Consider the following 17,451-nt stretch of genomic DNA (forward strand, 5'->3'; position numbering starts at 1 on the left):
TTAAGTTCCCAAACTCATCCTAGAAAAAGTGTTCCACACCTCACTGGTGACTATCACTACGGTCACCTTCGAAGTACTCCCCTTGGGAAGCTATGCACCGATGCCAGCGCCTAGTCCACCCTTCCAAGCAATTCTGGAACTCTTTTTCTGGACTGGCCATCAGAGCTGTCATCGTATTACGCTTGATGTCCTGAATGTCATCAAAATGTCTTCCTTTCAATATTTCCTTTATCTTCAGGTAGAGAAAGAAGTCACTGGGGGCCAGATCAGGTGAGTAGGGAGGATGTTCCAATACAGTTATTTGTTTACTGGCTAAAAACTCCCTCACAGACAGCTGGTGCATTGTGATGCAAGAGCCATCTATTGTTGGGGAAAGGTTCAGGTCGTTTTCGTCTAACTTTTTCACGCAACCTTTTCAGCACTTCCAAATAGTCAACTTGGTTAACTGTTTGTCCAGTTGGTACAAATGCATAATGAATAATCCCTCTGATATCAAAAAAGGTTAGAAACATCATTGCAACAAGTTCGCGAGCTTGTCAGCCTCGTATAATACAGAATCCTGCTGTTAAGAAGGTGACAACAGTATCAGGGCAGTGGTTCTCCACCAATGGTGATTTTGCCTACCCAGGGGACATTTGGAAATGTCTGGTGATATCTTTGATTGTGATGACTGGAGGGCTGGGATGCTGCTAGTGGCATCCAGGAGATAAGAGACCAAGATGTGATACACATCCTACAATGCACAGGACAGCCCCCCACCCCCACCCCATACCTGCACAGAACTGATCGTGCTGCTTTTAGGGGCACAGGCATGGACAGAAGTTAACTAATTTACAAGTGAGAAGATACCAGGCTCTGTTGGTGGGGGTGGGTGGTGCCATTTGACGGGGCTCAAATATGGAACTGTGGACTTTTAATACTCTTGTCAAATAGGAGCTTACATAGTCACAGAGGTCTAAGGTCAGTATTACAGGATTTTACATCATGAAACTTGTGTCCCTATCAGACCAAAGGCCTGTTGTACTGTATGTATGTACTCACATTTTTTAGCGATCTTGAAATCATTTTCTGTGGTATTTTTTGTTTTAAAAGCATTAATTTGTGAAGCATAAACACAAAATATAGTATACTACAATTTTTGTATCACTCATTTGGCAATTTTTAATGCTTAAATATGTCCCCAAATAGATATTTAAATATCCCTCACCCCCAAATTGCAAGAGGCCTGGAACTCACAATCTCTAAGAGGCCCAGTGAATTGTAACAGAAGTAGTGGAAAAAATAAAAATATTAATAATGCTCAATTGGCATTTATGGAGCTCCTACTACTAGCTACACACTGCTTTAAGTATTATCTTTTAAAATCCTTTCCAAAACCCTAGTAGGATAGACCACTAGTATTCCCATTTTACTGGCGAGGAGACTGAGAAACAGAACAGTTAAGAAAGTTGCTGAGGGTCACCCAGCTACTAAACTGGGGGGCCAGGCAGTAGCTTTCCCTCTAATTTAGAGGAAAAATATACGTGCGTGGTATGTCTTATCTCCTCAATGGACTCTCATTCTCTTGATCCCGAGTTGGTGGCAGAGCCATCCCCACTCACGCACCCCTGCTCTCCACCGTTCCCGCCTTAGCTCTGCGCCTGCTCGCCCAGGATGTCACGCACTCACAGGCGGCCGGCCTGCCTTTGCTGGGTCACCGGACCTGGGGGGCGGGCCAGCCCGGTTGGGGGCGTGGCCGAGGACACCCGCCCCTCAAGGTGGCCTTCGCGGAGCGAGGCCGCGCGCTAGGCGGCAGCAGCGGGCGCGGCGCGGGGCGGGGCCGCCGCGCGGTCGCTCTGGGCCGGGTCGGCCGGCAGGGCCGGGGCGGGGCGCGCCGTGGGCGGTGTGCGGAGCTGCGGGAGCCGAGCGGGACGAGCAGGATGGCGGCGGCTGCAGGCGAGGCGCGCCGGGTGCTGGTGTACGGCGGCAGGGGCGCGCTGGGCTCCCGCTGCGTGCAGGCGTTCCGGGCCCGCAACTGGGTAGCTAACTGGGCTGGAGGCGCTGGGGGCTCTGCCCCGAGGGCCGGCTTGGGGGGCGGGCGGGCAGGACGGGGCGCATGGGAGCCTTCCGGGGCAAGCCGGGAGGGCAGTCTGGGGGAAGGTGGGGGCCCCTGTGCACCCGCAGACATGTGGATTGGTACATGTACAAATCCACACATCTATTCCTGTTTCCGAGTACGTGCTCACGCGGCCATAGGTTGGGCCCTTTGCTCTGCAAGGAGGCTGGTGGGGGTGCTGCTCTCTCGGCTTCTGCTGGGCCCAGAAAGTCCGGCATGACTCGGGAGAGAATTCTAGAGAGGGGAGAAGAGGAGCAGAGGTGAGGGGACGGAGCGATAATGAGAAGGAAGTATCTGGACATTACACTGCCTGGCTTGGGTTACTACATTCCCATTACCGTGAACTGGTGGGTTAACTTCCACAAACCTTAGTTACCACGTCTGTATAATGGGGATAATGATGGTATTTATCCCGTAAGGGAGTTTTGAGGATTAAACTAGATAATTGGTGTCCTAGCTTGTAAATTACCTGACACCTGGTAAAAGATGTTTATATGTTAGCTATTATTGATATATCTATTTTATACATTGTAAGGGTTCAGAACAGGCCTCCCTAAGAAGTGCCACTTTGGCACGTGAATTATTTTGAGCAGAAGGGCAATAGAGACCCCACGGGGTCGCGAGAAACTTAATGTCTCCCTTAAAAAATTTTTAAATTAGGATCCTTGCCCATAGCAAGAGTTATTACCAGAAATAATTTTTTATGACTTATCTGTAGGGAAGTGCAAACTTCTAATTACTGAATATCTGCTCTTCTTATGTCCTTTGAACATCCTTCCTCCTCGCTGGAGCCCCAAAGCACCTGAGCTCAGAATGTCATCTATACCTCATTTTAACTTCCTGTCTAACCTCTCATGTACGAGTATGTGGGACCTCTGACTCTCTCATGTATGTGAGGTTCCCATACATGTGTGTAATTTAGCTATTTTCTCTCGTTAATTTGTATCATGTTTACTTGATTATTAGATCAGCCGGAAGAACCTAGAACGGTAAAGTTCCTCCCCCAATACACATACGTTATTGATATATTGATCTATACCCCTGTTCCTTTAGCCGCCATTGAACCTGATACTTTGAAAGCTCAGCCCCTCAAATACTGGTGGCTTCTTTGTTTTGTAAAGACTATTTCAACTACTTTGTATAATCAGGTATCCACTCCCTGAAGGCTGTAAATTGGAGGCCAGCTTGTTGCAGGCTAGAAACCCTGAACCCCAGCTGCCGAGTAGGGCTCAGTGCCTTCCCCGTGGAGACTGCCGGGTGTCTTGCTGCAGCTGTCACTTGTTCAAAGTCCACGTTGGAGCTCTGTGAAACTTCCCTGGGGGTGTAATTAGCAGCAGCAGCAGCAACAGCTTGGGCACGGGTGCCCTGGGACCAGAGAGAGGGTCCCAGGGTTTTATTCTGGTATAGGAATCTGCTTCTAAGGGATCCGAAACACACTACCCCTTTCCTGCCATCTGCTTGCTCTGGAACCTGGGAAGGCTGTGATTTGGGGTGTCTTCCCAAGTCTGCATAGATGGATTGGTCACAACTAGAACATTTAAGGAGTGCCAGCCAAGGGCCAGGCTCTGTGCTCCACGTACCGGGTCCCTTACAGACTCTTCATTTCTTTTACTCTTCCCAATAACTTGAATACAGTTGTCTTGTTGGTATCCACATGTTACAGATGTCAGGGCTGTGCTTTCCCCTGGTGGGGCACTCCCCCCTGGTGGGGGCACTTTGCTTTACCTTTGACTAGGCAGAATCTGGTGAACTGATTTACCTTTACCTCTGTCTTCCCCCCACCCTCCCCTTGCATTCCTGGGACAGCTGGGATGGAACGTTTTCCTTGTTGCAATATCCCCCATGGCTGGTGACATGGAAGTACTGAGTGTTCTTGAATGGACGCTCTGTGCTTCAGAGCTTGTATTAGAGGTATTTTTCTCTGGGGCCTGCAGACCTCAGGGCCCTGGAGCTTTCTGAGTAAGAACCATGTGTCACCTGTGCTGGCAGCAGTAAGTAGCATCCTCTATTTTATTTAATTTTCACACTAACGCTGTTGATTGTTTGCCCCCACTTTACAGGTGAGGAACCCCTGCAAAACATAAGGTCAAGAAAGCTCAGCTATAAGGCAGAGCCAGGGTTCAAACCCCAATCTGCCTGACTCCCAAACCCAAAGCCATCCCTCCCTCCGTGGTCTAGGGCCTAACCCGGCCTGCCGTCTGTTTTTGTACAGCTCAAGAGCTAAGAATGGTTTTACAGTTTTAAGTGGTTGAAAAGAGATCAAAAGAAGAGGACCATTTTGTGACATGTGAGAATTGTATGAAATACATATTTCAGCGCCTGAAGTTTCCCTGGAATTCAGCCATGCCATTTCGTTCACCTATGGTCTGTGGCTGCTTTCCCCCTACTACAGCAGGAGGGTTCAGTAGTTGCTGCGGAGACCATAATGCCAGCAGAGCCGAAAATAGTTACTCTCTGGTCCTTTTCAGAAAAACGTTTGCAGACCTTCGTCTAGGGGGTCTCTGGAAGTGCAGCGTTCGCCTTTCAGAGGAGGCAGAGATCAGACCCCCAGTAAGGGGTTCGAGAGGTCGGTAGATAGCTGCTTTCTCTAGAGGGTTTTCAGTTAAGCCTCTCATCTGTCTCCTCTCCCCCATTTCTGGCATGACCTTTTAAAGGAATAGCAACTGACTGTCTCTTGACTGAAGCTGTTTTCTCTTTGACTCCAGTGGGTCGCCAGCATTGACGTAGTGGAGAATGAAGAGGCCAGTGCCAGTGTTGTTGTCAAAATGACGGACTCGTTTACGGAGCAGGCTGACCAGGTAATTCCAAACAAGACCCCACCAAGCCTGTGGGAGGGGCGGCCACTGGGATGTGTTCCGTCCTTTTCTCAAGTATTGTTTCTCTCATGATGAAAGCCATTTGTACCTACTGAGGGGAATTGGGAGAGTGGGAAAAAAAACACAACGAAGATAAATTACCCATAATCCATGTCTAGTTTGCTGACTGTTCACATTTTGTCCCATTTTTTTGTCTTTCCTATGCATACTATATGTTATTCGCTTTACACGTTAAGATAATTGTGTGTTTTATATTTTAGGGTCAGCTTTTTAAAACGTTAAATAAAATTAATTTTTATTTAATTTAAATACTACTTCAGATCACTTAAAAAAAAACAACCTCCATGTCAACATGTAATTTTTAATTTTATGGACTGGCCACAATTTTTTTAGTTTCCACATATTATACATTTAACTTTTTAAACTTTTTTGCAGTTTTCCTTTTTTTTTTTTTTTACCATTATCTAGAATACTGTGGCAAATGTCTTTATCTCCATCTCTGATTATTTATTTAGAATACATTCTAAAATAGGCCCCTTGGACAGGAAATTCACTGGTGAACAGTGAAGAGACCAAGAAGTGAGAAAGGCACTAAATCTAGAGAAAACTATTTGGCAGAGAGCAAAATTTAAGGGGGAGGAATTTAAAAATGCATAAATATTGTAAAACACAAGTCAAACAGGTGCATTGCTGCTGCGGGCTCCATGCTTCCCTAAAAAGTAGAACATGCATGAGTTGTGTATACATATAGATGTCAAGGGAGATGATCCAGCTTCCCGCCCGCATTTGGGATCTCAGCTCTTGGCTGAGGACACGTCTTAAGAATGAAGGGAGCGGGCAACTGGGAACCAGGGTAACGGGAGGGAAGTCAACAGAAGATACGTCAGGATTAGGTGAGATACTCATTAATAGAGGCCAACGGAAATGCAGGAATTTCTTGAAAGCTTTAGGTGTAAAGTGTAGGGGGAGGAAAGACTGGTTTCTATTGCTAAAGCATTGTCTTTGAAAGTAATTTGAGGCCTCAGAAATTGCTGGGGCAAGAGGTCAGCTACTGGAATCTTGCTGCTGGGAGAGATACATTATCTTGTGATAAGTCTGAAGACTCATCGTAAGGAAGCAGTCGGAGGCGTCATCTCAGTCATTCCAGAGAAATATGGAAAAGGGTCGTGGTTGATGACCAGAATCTCCTGTCTCGCCAGATTTTTGTTTTAATAAATTATAATAAAAGGACATGTGTATACTCGTATTTTCAACTTTAAAAATTTCAATCAAACAGAAATAGATTAGTAAAGTGAGCCCTATGTGCTCAGTATTTACCAACATTTTGCCATTGACTGTATTTAAAAAAAAATAATAATTCCTCTTTGGCATTTTCTCTTGGAGTTGCAGTTGAAAGGATTTTTGTGTTGGGGGAAAGTAGAATTATCTCAGGTTATGATTCTATGATTTGCAAAGAAAGGCAGGAAAGAAATATCCCAGAAGGTTAGCTGCAGGCATTGGAGCTTTAGGTGATTTAAAAAAAAAAATATTTTCCTACTTTATTAATTGTTTTATTCCAGGGATGCTTATGTCCCCACCCTTTAGAATGTTCTAAAGAAGATTCTAGGTTGCTTTATAAAAATCACATTGAAATGTAGTTGGGCTTCACTATCCAAAATGCTTCGTATAGGTTAGTTCTACATCTAGTTTTCAACATGTTAATTGCCAAGTACTATTAATTGTCTTAAAAGGAATTAAAAAAAATAAACCAAGGTATCTGTAAAGAAGCAGCCTGTTTAGGTTTACTTGACAGTTTATGCATATTTTTGTCCCTTTGGTTTAAGGTGACTGCTGAGGTCGGAAAGCTCTTGGGTGAAGAGAAGGTGGATGCCATCCTTTGTGTGGCTGGAGGATGGGCCGGGGGCAATGCCAAGTCCAAGTGTGAGTCCTTCTCTGAATTAATCATTCATTCTGCTCTGCTCTTTGTCCAGTGGGCACGGATTGGGTCTGTACCATGTGCCGGGCCTGGTGTCTTCCCGTATGTCTCCCAGAATCTGGACAGTAACTATGAGGAAAGGATGAGCAACCGATTTTACAGATGAAGAAAAAAACTTCCCATAAAAGGGGTTACGGGAGTGGCACACTGAGTTTGAAGTTTAAAGTAGAGGCAGAATGAAATCAGCATTGTTCCTGCCCCAATCTTACAGGGATTATTACTGGGAATTGCGGAGTGTGTATGAAATGGAAAGATTCTGAAGGTCAAAAGGACTCAAAATTGAGCTTTTTTTTTTTCGTTTTTGTTAAAGCTGAATACATTTTCCAACTTTTTATTATGAACATTTTCAAACATACAGAAAAGTTGAAAGAATAGTTCAGTGAACACCCCATTCCCTCCATTTAGATTCAATAATTGTTAATGTTTACTCTGTTTACTCTATTTGCATTGTCTGGCTTTCGTGTGTGTGTGTGTGTGTGTGTGTGTGTGTGTGTGTGTGTGTATACTCTGTGAATTTTTTTGTTAAGCACTTGAAAGTAAGTTGGCACTTTAATGTATTTCAGCATTATCCCCCAGGAATAAACCCATTCTCCGACATTCCCATAATACCATTATCGTATCTAAGAAAATTAACAGTAATTCTGTAAGATTAATAATATCCAATCTATATTCAGATTCCTCAGTTTATCTCCTATCTTTTATAGTTGTTTCTTTTTTTTTTTCCCCCTGAACATATTCCAGTCAGGGTTTATGTACTGCATTTTGTTGTTGTTTTTAGTCTCTTAATCTAGATTTTTCCCCCCTATGTTAAACTTGGTGAGTCAGGGCAGTTTTCATATAGAAAGTCCTGTATATGAATTTGTCTAACCATTTATGTAAGGTATCATTTACCTTGTTCCTCCTTTCTGGGTATTTCCTTTGAGCTGGGATTTAGGTTTAGGGACTTGCTTAGATTCAGGTTGAATATTTTGGAGGCGAGTCTTCTTCCTGAGTTATGTGGACTTCGTATTAATCATGGTGGGACTCTCACCATGTCAGATCGACCTCTCCATCCATAGTGATGCCAGATTTGATGCTCGGTTAATGTGGTAGCCAGTAAACTTCCATTGGAAAGCTACATTTTTCTGTCTGCAATTAGTAAGGGACCTGTGGGATGGTACTTTGGCATCATGTGTGAATATCCTGTTCCCAAACACCTCGAGAATCCTAAATTCCTAAAACCTAATAATTTTAATTATCCATTGATAATCCCTGCCTAAAACAGTTATCCCAATGGGGTTTGGAAATGGTAGTTTTCTAGTACTATCTTTCCTTCTACATTTATTAGTGAAAGCTATTTAAAAGGAATTGATTTTCTGTGAACCACACTTAAATGTGAAACTGGTATTTTGTGGGGAGGACTTTCTTTCTGGATCATGGGTACAGCCTTGTAAGGGGGGCAGGGGACAGCTGCCCAGCTCGGGATGTGACTTATGTTACCACCTGTTCCTCTTTACATCTCTAGCAAGGCCAGAGAGTTAAGTGTGAAATGGCTGTTATCTCAGCTTTCTTTTAAAGAGTCTTTAAAACTGGCATTAAATTTTCAGCCATAAAAAATGTGGGTCTGTCAAAGTTCTCTATGTCCATGTGGTAATGGTTCATCAGATTCTTATCATGGGTAAAACCTGACTTAGACGTAGGTTCTTTTTACAAATCTAATGCCCTTTATAAAGTAGAACAATCTCAGAATTAAAGCCAGTCCCACATATCTGTTAATGGTCCTCATTTAATGGCTAACATTTTACCTGTTTACAGATGAGGAAACCCTGTGCTGCTAGTACTAGACCTTGTTGTAATCAGGGGCCAGGAGAGCGGGAGTGGCTGTCGATGCTTCCTTGGGTGTCAGATGCCATGAGTTGAGCTCACCTTTCAATTTCTTTGCTGCAAATGCTGAGCTGACACACTGTTGTTTTCACTTCAGCTCTCTTTAAAAACTGTGACCTGATGTGGAAGCAGAGCATGTGGACGTCGACCATCTCCAGCCATCTGGCCACCAAGCACCTCAAGGAAGGAGGCCTCCTGACCTTGGCCGGTGCCAAGGCTGCCCTAGATGGGACTCCCGGTAAGACTTCATTTCCCAATCTGTGAAATGGGCATGCTCATACTTGCTCACTGAGGCTGCTGGGTACTTCCATGAGATGAGGAATATTGAAGCCCTTTACCCTCTGAAGTGCTTTATGTGGGTGCATTTTGCTTCTTTTAGGCCTGAAACTTTTTAGGGGGAGGACTCCTGATCCTTTCATCTGCATTGTCATCATGTTTGTGGTTAAGGAAGCTGTAATCTGGCTCATTCACCTGTCACCCACTCAGGGAATGAATGGTGTAGCAGCTATTCATTAGTCAGTAAACATGAATTATCATCATCATACTGTGTCCATGTGTCCCAGGGAAGCGGCTCGGCAGCTGAAAATAGTGTGGGCTGTACAATAAGAGAGTCTGGGCATAGATTCTTCACCCTAGATGTGCGGCCTTGAATGTATTATGTATCTGTTTGACCAAATTTCTGCTGTATTCTCCTTAATTGTAAATAGTGACAGTAGCATCTACCTTGAAGAGTAGCTTTACAGTAAAGCATTACAGGTTCTGGTAGTAGATATAAAGTGCCCAGCACACGGTGAGTCTTCCAAGAAGTCGCTTCATTTCATGTGTATTCTCATTGGATCCTGGGGTCCATGTCGTTAGTGTCTTCTTCAAGTTACAGGTAGGAAAACCAAAACTTAGAGAGATTCGGTCACTTGTCTCATTGTCTCCAGTGACTCCGTTGCAAACTTCCTTTGAACCAAAACCCTGATCAGTTCTAAATGATGCGCTTTTTCCATTATATCGTCCAGATGCAAGTTTCCTTTGTATTTTTTTACTTTCTCTGTTAGTTTGCTAGGGCTGCCATGACAAAGGACCACTGGGTGGCTTAATCAACAGAAATATATTTTCTCACAACTCTAGAGGCTGGTGTCAGCAGGGTTGCTTCCTCCGGAGGCCTCTCTCCGTGGCTTGCAGATGACCATCTTCTCTCCGTGTCCTCACGTGGTCATTCCCCTAGGGATGTCCGTGTCCTGATCTCCAATTATAAGGACACCAGTCAGACTAGGTTAGGATCCATCCTAATGACCTGGTTTTAACTGAATTACATCTTGAAAGACCCCATCTCCAAATCCAATCACATTCTGAGGGACAGGGAGGCGTTAGGACTTCAACATACGAATTTGGAGGAGGGGACACCATTCAGCCCATGATAACTCCCTCTCGTATAAGGCTAAAAGAATTTTAGGGGGTGGGGAGTACAGCCCAGAGGCAGAAAGTGTCTACCTCCACTGCCTAAGTTAAACACTTTAAAAAAAGATGAGGGAGCTGTTTTTGGACCTTGTGAGGCAAGTGGTAGAGACCTTGAGCACCTTTTTCAATATTAATGTAACTCACTGAACTGTGTGGCTCCTACAAATCAATAATTTTGTGCCACTCATTTTCTTACTGCGTTTCTCAGAGCATATGATCTTACAAATCCATGGCTATTGCAATCATTAAAGCTGTGTAAATGTCAGATATTGGTCTGGTTGATATCTGATTTTTATTAAAGGTGACATAGAGCAGAGGCACTAGAAAGTAAACAGAGAAATGAGTAATAGCTTGACATTTAAAAAAGAAAACCTTAGGACTGAAAGACTAATTTTTCTAAAGGACAAAATAGCCTCCTACTTTCCTTTGGCTTGTAAATATCCTTTTTTTTTTTTTTATAGTTTTGGATACTGGTTAAGACTGCAGGTTCTGGAACTATACACATTGGTTTTCTATTGTGGTTTTGCCACTTAATCACCATGCGATATTTGGCAAGTTACTTAACCTCTCTGAGCCTTGGTTTTGTCATCTGTAAAATGGGGATAAGTAATAAAAATACCTCCTTTATATGGTGGTTGTGACTTGTAAACAATTTAATGGGTATAAATGGCTTTAGTATGTCAGGGAGTCAATAGTAAATGTGAACTATTATTATTATTTACTCTGGGTTTGTTTTGGCTCGGCTAGCCCTGCTTTTGATCTTAATAAGTATGTTCATCTTTAAGCTCTTAGTTAGATATCATTAAATGTATTTGAGTCATGAAATCTTTCAACTTTGATTCAGACCCCAGAAAAAAATCTGGGGAAATCTGCATATAATTTGAAAGTAAATGACGAAGAGACTTAGTGGTCCATCTAACCCAAGAAGAGTTGTTCAAAAATGAAGTGTTTTTTCTCTTGGGGAGATACTGAGAAAGCCCCCATCCCTTTATTTCCAAAGTTGTATTTGTAGCTTCTCTGTTGTATTAAAACCGTGGTGATCACTTTCGTTTTGCTGTGTTTAGAAATCAGTCTTGAGGGTCTACACTGATCATTTTATAATTGGGAGGAAAATATTTACCATCTTAATGAAATTTCTTTTTTCATATCTTGCAAGTGATCCCCTTACCTGTGCCGTGTAGAATTCTGTAAAATGAAACCATTAGGGTTGCTGGTGGTTTTCTTTCTTCATCAGGGTGCCCCCCACCCCGACCCCCGCCATTTTGTTTGAATGGAATAAAGAGAGAGCCCTGGGTGTTACTGGGGATGGGGCCGGATGAATGAGGTTCATACACTGGTTTCTTTTCATTCCTGCAGAGTTTGTTAGAGCTTTATACCACAGTTGGCGTCCTGCCCCCGATTAAACAGAGAAGCCGGGGATGGTGAAATACTCTGCTGTGCTTCGAAAGGCCTTTTTGAGATCCTGGCCCTCTTTTGTAATTCAAGGTTGCTGTTGAAGCTGTTCAGTGATTGGTTCCTCAGCTGGGCTGTGGTCCCCACCTCCCCCCGGACCTTTGATGCCGCCTCAGATGTTATACTTTCAACAGAATGCATGCTGGGAGTTTTTAAAGAGGCTGCTGACCTCTGGAAGAAGTAGTGGTTTTTCTGAAGGAGGGCGGGTGTTTACAGCAATTACCTGTTCTTCTTTGTGGCCTTTAGTGAACGTGCAGCTGAGTGCTGTGGGGAATGTAGAGAGGAGAGACCCCACTCCTGCCACGTGTCTGAGGGGCAGACAGAAGGCTAATAAAAAGCAAGCCTTGCTTCAGTCAGCAAATATTCACCGATTAGTGGGAGCAAAGGCAGACTAACAGGCAGCAGGTATAGATATATCGAAATTGCTCAGATGGTACACTTGACACGGGGGGTTGAACTAGAGGGCACATTACTTCTATTAATTTGATGAGAAACATTTATTGAGTACCTATCCTGTGCAGCGCCCAGAATTAAGTACTTTATCCCCATTTTGCAGATGGGGTAACTGAGGATTAGAAGGGTTTTGAGAAGTTGCCCAGGATTGCTTTCCTGGGAAGTGGAAGGAAGAGCATGGATTTGAACCAGGGCAACCTGACTCCAAAGCCTACACTCCAAATGACAGCTCGATTTTGCTCACAAGCAGTTATTGGTCCAGGGGTTCTTACCTGGCCTTTCTCCTCTTGGTTGGCCTTGGTGCAAGGGTGTGTCAGTCTGGGCACGTAACTCACTGTGTCCGGGCCTCGGTTTCCTCAGCAGTAAAAATAGGCTCCACCTCATGGCTTTTGCGATAAACATTAAGTGCCAGGGGAATACTAGGCCTACTCGAAATGTTTATGTCCCTTCCACTCTCTCCATAGATGCCGACCCTTCTCTTCTTCCCGGCTGCCTCTGGACCCTGGCATGCTTGCCTTTGGACACACCCGTGGCGGCCAGTGGTCACTGAACCATTTTCTCCCCATTTCGCAGGGATGATTGGCTACGGCATGGCCAAGGGCGCCGTCCACCAGCTTTGCCAGAGCCTCGCGGGGAAGAACAGTGGCATGCCGGCCAGGTCTGCGGCCATCGCCGTGCTCCCGTAAGTGGTTGGGGAGTCTCTGCCGTCCTCTGCCCCACTGATGAGAGTTCACAGGTGTCCTAGAGTCGCTTTCCACCAGGGGTCTATGGGTGTCGTCACCTTGGCTCCTAAGATTCACCAAAGACCCTGAAGAGCTTTGTTCAGGGGTGGGAAGATCCTGGGCGGGCCAGAGTCGTGGACTGGCTGCTGGGAGGGTCTGCCTTTCTTTCTTCTTTTTTTTCCTTCCCTCCATCCGTCCCTCTTTTCCTCCTTACTGAAAACAGCCTACCCATTCTGTTTTAATATCTGTCGTCTTTCACATCATTATAAGGTCAGTGTGGAGGAGAGACTGTACTTAGTCTTTGTGTGGGTGGGGGCAGTCTGAAGGAGAATATGGGACACAGTGGGTGACGGTCTTGTTTGTGATCAGGAAGAAAGTCCCCAGGCAGCTGTTTCAGTTGAGGCAGCTGCGTTGGAGGCAGAGAGTTCCTTCTTACTGGAAGGATTCCGGCGCCATCTGGCTTGTCTCTTGCGTATAGTCTTATAAAGTAGGCATTGGGACTGCTAGGGGACTGGACTGCCTGGCTGTCTTTCGTCTGTGAGCTTCTGTGATCCTGTGACCTGGTCCCACAGCTATTCTGAGTAATTCCCGAGGCCTGAATGGTCTTGGGAAAGGCATACATTTCTGCATTCTGTGGTCTCTTGCTGAAAAATCATAGGTTTCATGGAAAACAGCCACAAAATGAAGGAAGAGGCTGTCTTTTCCCCATATTTAAAGGTTTATTATCATTACACTTAATCCTGAGGAATGAGTCTACCACATTTTAGGGAGTGAGTGAAGATGTACACAGTAAAGCAGTTTACTTCAATAAAGACGGTCTCTTTTAAAAAGGCAAAATGTAGCTCTTTTCATCTTGTTCCTGTCTGCCTAAAGGGTGAGTCACAAAGCACCTCACTGAATCACGCTCGGCTGTGACCTCTGTAAGTGTGGATGGCTCCCTGGCCTCTCTCTGATTATCTTCGTGTGATCTCTCCATGTAAATGCTGCCACCCGTGGTGCCAGAGGCTCCAAGTGGGCTGGGTATCCAGTGGTTGTGATAAAGGGGAGGCACAAATGACAAGCCTGTCTCTGCACCACCACAGGGTTACCCTGGATACTCCGATGAATAGGAAATCCATGCCCGAAGCCGACTTCAGCTCCTGGACGCCCCTAGAGTTCCTCGTGGAGTGAGTATCACGGTCGTAATGTCAGTGACGAGGCAGCGTCCAGCCCCCTTTCTCTGCCTCTTTGGGCTAGAGGACAAGCTCGTGTTCTTTGGCGGAGGGGTACCAAAAACTTGTCCCAGGTCACACAACAGAGCCAGGATCTGACTCAGGCAGTGACTGCAGAGCCTGTGCTGGCTGTTCTCTCCTCCGGTAGCATGTGTCATGCTTAATGCTGGAACGTGCAAAAAAGAAATTGGAAGTTGTGGCGGACACCAGGCTTTGAATTTTGTTTGTATTTGCATTTTTTTAAAGGCCAGTACTCCCAACACCTGAGACACACTGACGTAGGACCTGAGTTCCAGATGGAACATCTGAAGGTCATGTGTCTAGTCAGTGCCGACCTGCAGGGGGTGGGCTGGACAGCCATCTTTTGTTCCGGAAATCATGTCCATCCTTTTGTGGTGTTTGAAAATTCACATGACAGGTTGGCATAAAGTTTGCTTTGCAATTTCTGTGAGCACTTGACCTTCTTTGTCGTCCATGGCTAGAATGGCATTTTCTCTCCCCCACTCCAGACTGCTGACGAGGGAGCAGCAGAAGGAAGACAGTTTATAGCTTGCATAAGTAACACATGCACCCCGACACACCCAGGCGTGACTGGTCTACTTCAGAGCTATCCCCCACGCTCTGCTCGGCCCCCAGAGATGGGGTCACATATTACAGTAGTTTAGGGAGTGTTATCAGTGCTTTGTATTTTGAGCCTGTGTAACTAACTACCTTCCCTTGGCTTGTTCAACCCTTAGAGTGAGAGCTCGACTGACTTGACAGTTAAACATTAACTCTCGTCCTGAAGGTTACAGATGGGCACTAAAGAATATCCCAGGAACTCCTTAGTGCTTCCTAGTTAAAGAAGGTTCAAAGTCCCAGCCGGGGGAATATTAAAGGGGATGGCGTGCTCAATACCGAAAAGAAATGTTTGAAAAATTACCAGCTACTTGTTCAACCTTGTGAATTTCTTAGGATTTTTATACTTGTCTTCTTAGAGGAGGTCTTCTTGACTCCTTCAAGCAGGGTTAGTTGCCCCTTGCCACACAGTTATTAAATGCCTCCATTCCATCATTTAATGTGTTTTATTGTAATAGCCTGTATACACACACATACACACACACACATTTTTTTTTTTTCATTTGCCTGGCAGCCATAGGTGCATAAAAATTTGCTAAAACAAAATGAATTTTTTCTCCTTTTCTCTTTTAAATTTCTGGGAAGGCGATACAGCAAAACATAAAGTATTGTGCACATGCCTGTCTCTTAGAATGAAATAATTAAAGGCTTTTTTAATTACTTAAAATCCTATCACTGGGCTATAAAGGATTCCAACAGTACAGAAAACTATAACAATGAGCGTTAAAATCTCTCCAAATCCTGCCACTTAGTGGTTATCGTGAGTGAAGTGCTGAAATCCCTGGAGAGCTGGGTATGTGCCCATGATGCCTTAGTGGCTTTTTCACAGCTGCTGCCATACCCCTCCAGCCCCCCCCAAGCCATTGATGTGACTAATAAGCATGTGTCCAGATTTTTGCTTTTACAATGTAAAGCTTTTCTTCTTTGTTCTAGAACTTTCCACGACTGGATCATAGAGAAAAACCGACCAAGCTCAGGAAGCCTAATCCAGGTGGTAACCACAGAGGGAAAGACGGAGCTTACCCCAGCGTATTTTTAAGCTTCATTTCAGTGCCCGCGAAGGGCCTGCCCAAAAAGTCGTTACCTCCATGTAGCTGAGTCTGGCCCCGTGTTTCTGTAGCCCTGTTCGTGGTACCAGCCAGTGAGACCTATATTTCTGTCACCTAATGTGCATTTGCTCTCCTAAGACAGTGTAAAATGTTCATGTGAAATAAAAACATGTGGGTGAGGCTTCCGGTTAGTACCATCAATCTGCATTGACTGCCTAAGTTTCGGAGGTCTGTATTGGCGTCACGTTGCATTGCTTTTGAGATTGTCTGTCCCTGACAATGGCTGTCAGCTTACCTAGTTCAGAGATTTGTTAGTATCGGGGACTTTTGAGGGCCTGAGTTCTTTTTGAATGTTGTGTTTATGTCACAGATGTAGTTTTTGAAGCCTCAAATTACACTGCCTTGAAACTCCTTTTGTGGTGTAAGCAAAATCCAATGGACTCTGTTAAGGTATCTTTTTCCTGTGCAGTTGCCAAGTGTGTAAGAGAAGCACTTGTGATTTTTTTGGAGTTTATCTTCCAAATAAATGCACTTCCTTTAGTGTGTTGTCTTCTTTAATCAAACTTCATCTTCGACATAGATGAATGCGCTAGAATCATGAGTCTTTAGTGTGGTGTTTGCAAAAGGGAGTGGACTCAAACCCTAAAATACGTTTCTTCAACACGGTGACGTAGGCAGGTTTCCCTCTTGGGCACATCAGAACCTGAGAGTGGTGGGTTGACCCCGGGAGTTGAGAAGCAGCGCTCCACGTGACTGATAACAGGCTGTTCTGACTGAGAACTACTGATCTAATCCAACCCTTCATTTTACAGATGAGGAAACGGAGGTCCAGAGAGTCAGCTTAGCATCCTCACTGCCAGTACGTGGCAGCACGAAGCCCAGAAACCTGGGCACCATACGGCTGCTGTTTATAAAGGCCTTTACCATGTGATTTCTTTCTTTTTGATTCTTAAAAAAAATTTTTATTGAGATAAAATTCACATACACATAACATAAAATTAACGATTTTACAGTGAAAAATTCAGGGGCATTTAGTATGTTCACAGTGTTCTGTAACCACCACCTCTGTCTAGTTCCAAAACAGGCTCATCCCCCCAAAATGAAGACCCACATGCAGGAAGCAGTTACTCCTGATTCCCTCTGCCTCCAGCCCCACGCGACTGCCAGTCTGCTTTCTGTCTCCAAATTGTCCTGTTCTGGACATTTCATAGAAATAGAATCATGCACCATGTGGCCTTTGTGTCTGGCTTCTTTCACTTGGCATGTTTTCCAGGTTCATCCCTGTTGTAGCAGCTATTAGTATTTCATTTTTTCTTTTAAAGATTTTTAAAAAATATAGCTAACATACAACATTATATTAGTTTCAGGTGTACACCATAGTTATTCAACATTTATATAACTAAAGAAGTGATCACCGTGGTAAGTCCAGCAACCGTCTGACACCGTACCATGCTTTCACAATATTATTGACCATATTCCTTATGCTGTACATTACATCCTCATGACTTACTTGTTTTATACCTGGAAATTTGGACCATTTATTACCTTCACATTTTCACCCCTTTTTCAATTTTTTAATTACAGTTGACATGCAGTATTATTTTGTATTAATTTCAGGTGTACAGCATAGTGGTTAGACATTTGTATAATTTAAAAGCGATCCCCCTGACTAGTACCCCCCTGGCAGTATGCATAGTTATTATGATATTATTGACAATATAACCTATGCTTTACGTCCCTGTGACTAT

General features: G+C 44.4%; 1 protein-coding gene across 1 annotated transcript; it reads left to right on the forward strand.

Moving 5' to 3' along the window:
• Nucleotides 1-1,773: 1,773 nt before the first annotated feature.
• Nucleotides 1,774-16,243, forward strand: QDPR (quinoid dihydropteridine reductase). The gene is made up of 7 exons (XM_033106435.1): nucleotides 1,774-2,018; nucleotides 4,801-4,893; nucleotides 6,735-6,831; nucleotides 8,847-8,987; nucleotides 12,677-12,785; nucleotides 13,908-13,991; nucleotides 15,588-16,243. The coding sequence occupies exons 1-7, from the start codon at nucleotides 1,920-1,922 to the stop codon at nucleotides 15,691-15,693; spliced, it is 729 nt and encodes a 242-aa protein (XP_032962326.1). The 5' UTR covers nucleotides 1,774-1,919; the 3' UTR covers nucleotides 15,694-16,243.
• The last annotated feature ends 1,208 nt before the right edge of the window (nucleotides 16,244-17,451 follow it).

This window comes from Rhinolophus ferrumequinum, chromosome 5, assembly GCF_004115265.2.
Source record: "Rhinolophus ferrumequinum isolate MPI-CBG mRhiFer1 chromosome 5, mRhiFer1_v1.p, whole genome shotgun sequence".
Lineage (NCBI taxonomy): Eukaryota > Metazoa > Chordata > Mammalia > Chiroptera > Rhinolophidae > Rhinolophus > Rhinolophus ferrumequinum.

Bases quoted from the DNA above. Each gene is read 5' to 3' on its own strand.
- QDPR (XM_033106435.1), top strand. From the start codon at position 1,920: ATGGCGGCGGCTGCAGGCGAGGCGCGCCGGGTGCTGGTGTACGGCGGC. The intron at 12,786-13,907 runs GTAAGTGGTTGG...GCACCACCACAG, and splicing joins GCGGCCATCGCCGTGCTCCC to GGTTACCCTGGATACTCCGA. The intron at 13,992-15,587 runs GTGAGTATCACG...TCTTTGTTCTAG, and splicing joins CCCCTAGAGTTCCTCGTGGA to AACTTTCCACGACTGGATCA.